Below are 5,674 nucleotides of genomic sequence, written 5' to 3' on the forward strand. Positions count from 1 at the left end.
GGAAAGGAGCTGGATAGTGGACTAACAGAGAGACTCTTCAGCCCTTAGAAATATTTCGGCATCTAAGATGTGATTTAACGGGTGAGAATGGTCCTCTAGGTGTTGGTTAGTTGATAAATGCCTTGTACGCTGTGTGGGCCTGGCACTGTGCCTTGTGAATTTTGTTCTGAATAAGAATTGAATGGGAGATGCTTTTTTTTTATTTCTTATTTTGATTGAGAAATGTTTATATGCTTGTCATTTGATTTGGGGCCCTGAATGTGTTTGTCTTTGAAACATGGATGTCACTGGAGAACTTTGAGATACTGCGCATAGACCAGACTGGGGTATTGATTGATAGGAGGAAGACAGCCAGGCCAACAGCTCTCTAGAGATTGGATAGTTTCAAATCATAAAGAGGTTTTCTTTCAACATTCCTAAAGCTTCCTGCATTCTACTCCTTTCGGCAAAGCTCATGTTGCATCGAGGGAGGGAGGCTATGGATTAGAAAAGGTGGGGAAGCTGAGAACTGTATGGTGGGAAGCCGTGCAATTAAAAAACTGACTGAAATTATTACCTGATTTCATAATTGACAGAATATTTAATTCAGATATAGTAAATTGACACACCTCTACACAGAGACAATTATGACTGACTGTATAACACCTGACAGAATCAATTATAACTGACTGTTGTTTGATACCTTTGCACGGAAATAAATGAAACAGACATTCAGAACAGAGACGGCTGCTGCCTGTGTGCCTAAGCCTGCCTTAATTAAAATAAAATAACCAGTAGGCGATGTTAAAATGTCTTTGCCTTGTAGTTTCTAGTTCAGTATTTTCCTTAAGTCCAAAAGGGGTTTTACAAAGAGTAAAGCTGAAAAGAGATTTTTCGTTTACTGATACGGAAATAAAATACCAGAAGTAGAGATGGTTTCCTTAGATGGGAGAATATTCCATTTTTTCAAACAGCTGTAACATTTTATTTGATTAGTTGACTTTTAAATAAAATATTTAAGACAAGTTCAACCTACAAATGATGGTTTAGTTCATCCTGTATAGAAAATACCGTAACTTGCATGATTTTAATCAGTAGAAACCAACTTTTAAATTAGCAGTTCATTTTATTGTCTGATAGAATATTGTGTGAATAATTAATATCTAGGCTAACTGGTTTTTCATTGTTTTCATAGCGGTTGGGGACAAGATGTTTTTGGTAATTAGTATATAACCCTAAGGAATCAGCACGTAGAGAGGACCAGAATAAATAAGCTGTAGATACTTGTTCCTCAAATATTATTCCCAGGAAAAGTAGATTCACTTTGCTGGTGTATTAAGATGAGGGATTTCCGGTGATACTTCAGTCCATTAGAGTATTTTTTGCTGATGCACTTGTGTGTAGGAAGAGCATTTCCTTGCCTGTCTCCACAAAGTTTGGATTTTTTGTGCTGGGTGTTGAGACAGCAACAGCCACGGCCAGTGGCATCTCTGTGGACTGGGGTGGGATGGCTGCAGATCTCTGCCTCTTGCCTCATGGCCTCTTGGAATCTTTTAACAGTTGTCCTTGGGCACCTGACCTGCAGCACCTGTGGCCATGGCCTCTTTACTGACTCCCAAAACAGAGCAGGAAGAAGGAATTGTGTTTTACTGGCCACATTAACTGGTTTCCACCATTTAACATTGGTATTTTCCCTTGAGTCCTAAAGTGATGGGTGTAGCCTTAAAGGTAACAGAGTAACGGTTTCATGCGAAGCCTAACTAACGTGGGTAGCCTGGGTGCCTAAAGCGGGGAGAGAATAGCCACGAAGAAGGGGTGAGCCCTTTTCCCCCCTCAGCCCCTACCCCCGACGCTCCCTGTGACAGCTCGTGCAGTTCTGTTTCCTAGAAGATCTTCCATATGTTATTGATTAAATTCTCATTGGGGAAGCAAGCGGGAGCTTTTATTTGCATCTCTCACTGGCGTGGAATGGTGCCTTGGCTGTATTGACTGGCTATGGGATATGCTGGTGGTCACAGTTGTCTTTTACGAAGAAGAGTACCAAGTGACGCTGGTTGTCATTCTAACTCTGCTGTGTGGCAGCGTAAATAGTCCCCTTTCTAACCAACCTGGTGGGAAAAGTCAATATCCCATCAGCAGAGGAGGTAAACACATCAGGAGCTGTGCCCTCTCTCTTCCTCCCCTGCTCCGCATTACCGCTGCTCTGTAAATGTGCTCTCCCCAGTCAGCACTGCGTTTGTGTCATTCACATGCACAGGGTGCCAGCCTGTGGCTCTGGCCTGCCGGGAGGCGGCCGCCACTGGTTGGGGCCATTGTTGTATATTCCCAGACTCCAATAATTAGAACTTGCAAAGTGTCTTTCTATAGTCAGTTAACGATGTGCACCCCCCCACCACCTCTTTTTCCACCCCCTTTGGGCATTTAAATCCTCTCTACAAAACTTTCTGTTGTTGTTTTTTGAAAGGCAATTGATGTAATTTAGAAAAGGTTGTGGAGAACAAATGCTAGTGTGTAGCTAAGAGACAAAAATCTGGAGCCAGAGTTTGGGTGTTCGGGGATCTTGTAGACGCCCGTGCTGCTCTGTCGTCTCAGTGGGCTCTCTTGTGATCACTGTGCACTGCCCTCGTGTCTTCTCCTTCCCGATGCTTCCTGTTCCCGGGGTGCCCGGCAGCCTCGCTCCCCCCAGCACCTTGGCACACCAGCATCTGGGGCCTGCCTATCTCTATCTGGGAGCAGTGACACGGGGTGTAGGCAGAGGGGGACGCAAAAGTGGGCCTCTCCTCTGAGCGTGGGCCCCAGTGCTTGCTACCTGGGTTTGCATTTCTCCGCCCTGGATGACCAGCTGTGTGACCTGGCGCAAGTGACTTCACCTCCCAGTTCTCTCAGCCATAAAATGGGGGTTAAAAAAAGTGGACCTCTCGGGGCTGGCCCCGTGGCCGAGTGGTTAAGTTCGCGCGCTCCGCTGCAGGCGGCCCAGTGTTTCGTTGGTTCGAATCCTGGGCACGGACATGGCACTGCTCATCAAACCACGCTGAGGCAGCATCCCACATGCCACAACTAGAAGGACCCACAACGAAGAATATACAACTATGAACCGGGGGGCTTTGGGGAGAAAAAGGAAAAAAAATAAAATCTTTAAAAAAAAAAAAAAAAGTGGACCTCTCCAAACACCTCACAGGGCACAGGGTTCCTGAGCAACTTTGAACAAAAACTGTATCATCTTGAGCATCCTGGGCAGGGGTGGCTCCCCCAGCGATCACCCTCATCCCCAGAAGATCAGACCTGGGGACGGATCTGATGAGACCTGGGGACAGACGCGGCCCTCCTGCTCCTTTAAAAGAACGAAGTGTAGAGGCAGCAGACTCTGGGGAGGGAAAGGAGGGACCTTCTGTCTGGCTGGTAGGGCCTTCTCAGAACCGGAAGGCTGGGCAGGAAGCAGAGGAAGGGGCCTCTGCATACCCTAAGTTCACAGGTAGACAGTGTGGACAAAGAAGACAAAATTTGGCCAGTGGACAGGTGCTCTCTGGGCAGCCTGCCCCTCGCCTCTTCCAGCAGAGGAGGCTTTGTGTAGCAGAGGGACACAGAGGGAAGGGACTAGAAGAAGCCCACTAAGCCCAGCTGATGGGGAGTGTTTGCACTGGGAGGCTCTGGCTTCCTTTGAGACAAAGTGTTTCCTGCCCCATCCGTACTTTGCATGCAGTTGCATGCATGTGCTCGACAGCGCTGCGAAAGTGGCGTCTCCGAGCAAGCGGAGCTCACCTTGTCTGCTGCACATGGGCGTGCACCTGCACTTCGCAGCAGGAGAGGTGGCCCTGTCCCCCGGGGCGCGGAGTCAGCTAGGTGCTGAGAAGTGGCAGCCAGGGGAAAGGAGGAAAGGCTTTCCACAGAGGACTCTCGGGGTCTCAGCCGCCCCCCTGCGTGGGACTGGTCCCAGGGGTAGGCCAGGGACAGGACCTTGAGGCCTTCTGAGACGTGGAGCTGCAGACAGAATGCACACCCTGCTCTGGTGCTTGAGGAATACTGAATGCTCTGTAAAGAAGCTACTTCCGAGACTTGTAATCCTTTTATGTTTCTTTCTCTTTAGAGAAATTGAAGACGCAGTATCTTACCCCCAGAGTTCGTGAGGACTACAAAAAACTCAAGAGCACCGCAGAGCAATTTTTGTCCCGCAGTGGCTACTCGGAAGTGAACCTCAGCAAACTCTTCGCCGACTGTGCTGTGAAGTCGTGAGGCTGCCAAGAGGCGAGGCCAAGGGGGCTGCTTGAAGAATCGCAACCCTCCTCACGCCTCCCCCGGGGCCCTGACAGTCTCACTTTTCCTTTGGGGCTGCATCTCAAGTCGTGTGGATGTGGCTTGGGAGGGGGATTATTAAGGGGGCTGCAAAATATTTAATCTGCCAAGCATCGGAGAAAATGAAAACAGCCTTCCGATGACAATACACCGCTCTGAAACACGACCCCGTGGCCCTTTGCAAAGCACCTGAAGAGCCACCACTTGTAGTCACAACTGGATTTCTAGGGGAGCGCTGGTGATGGGAGAGAAATTGATTGAGTGGCTGGAATGCAAGTGACCCCAGGCTTTGCCCCGGGGCCTTCAGCAGAGGTGCCCCTAGAAGGAGAGGCTAACTACCAGGCTAACGTTTTGCCTTTTCACACGCCAATTAAACCCGGTCTGAACCCAAGTGCTTCCCGGCCACGGGGGTCCAGGAGTGGCTGTCCTTTTCAGTCTTGTCTTTTCTATAGGTAGCGAGGGGGAGGTTTAGAAGCCTTGCGCTGACTAAGTAGATTACACAGAGCTTACTTGTTCATGGAAGTGCCACAAAGTCCAGCACACACACACACTGGGCAGGTGTGTTACACTCACACTCCTTTTTTTTCCTTAAGTAGAAAGTCCAGGTAAAGGTTTTTACAAGAGGAAAGCACATTTGAAAAAATTTGATATCCTAACATTTCATTAAAAATGTATAGAGGTTGGGGCAAGGATCATTGTGTTGTGTTCAGGAAAATTGAGGGGAGGGATGGTTAACTGGCCCTGGTGCTGTTCTCGTTTCTTCAGAATGGTGCCCTGTCCGCCTGAAGCCAAACGTATTTCAATATAGCAGTCTTTCCTTTCTTACATTATTGGTAAGATTATACTAACAAAATATATTTCCCCTTGTACAACTACACTATGTATTTTTTAAATCTACCTGTGTGTTTTTATAAAAGAAAAATATGTTGTGCTTTTTTTTACTTCAGAATAAAGTTTTCTAAAGGGAAACCAGTTGCCATGAATCCTTTGCAGGTGCAAAGAGTTGACTACAGCGGGCAGCCAGGAGTAAAGGATGACTGGAGGCCATCCCCTTCCCAAACCTCTGCCTGGTCAGAACTCAGCTCCGAGATGCCTGGCGTGGTGTATGTCCGAATGTTCCGAGTGGCATCTGGGAGAATTTCTGTGGACTTTAGGTCCTTGAAGAGATAAAGGATGGTTTCTCATGTGCTTTGCTGACTTGGACGGCCAAGAGAGCTAAGCCAAGAGCCCAGTGGCATCTCTTTGGAGAGCAAGGCTGATGGCTCCCGAGAGAAAGGCACCCTACAAGAGAAAGGTCACCCAGGAGGACCCTAGTGAAGAAATACTTGTTAAAGCCTTTTATCTTGCTTTGCCTTCTCTTTTCTCTCCCTCACCCTCTCCTCCTTTCTCTTCTCTCTCTTATACA

General features: G+C 47.8%; 1 protein-coding gene across 15 annotated transcripts in view; it reads left to right on the forward strand.

The window, feature by feature from the left end:
• POLA1 (DNA polymerase alpha 1, catalytic subunit) overlaps positions 1-5,238 on the forward strand; it is a 286,891-nt gene extending 281,653 nt beyond the window's left edge. For all 15 annotated transcript variants that reach the window (XM_023633680.2, XM_070256826.1, XM_070256827.1 and 12 more), the window contains one exon: positions 4,064-5,238. In XM_023633680.2, the coding sequence (XP_023489448.1) occupies positions 4,064-4,209 (146 nt within the window). In that variant the 3' untranslated portion in view covers positions 4,210-5,238. The remainder of the gene's footprint in view (positions 1-4,063) is intronic.
• The last annotated feature ends 436 nt before the right edge of the window (positions 5,239-5,674 follow it).

This window comes from Equus caballus, chromosome X (assembly GCF_041296265.1).
Source record: "Equus caballus isolate H_3958 breed thoroughbred chromosome X, TB-T2T, whole genome shotgun sequence".
Classification (NCBI taxonomy): Eukaryota; Metazoa; Chordata; class Mammalia; order Perissodactyla; family Equidae; genus Equus; species Equus caballus.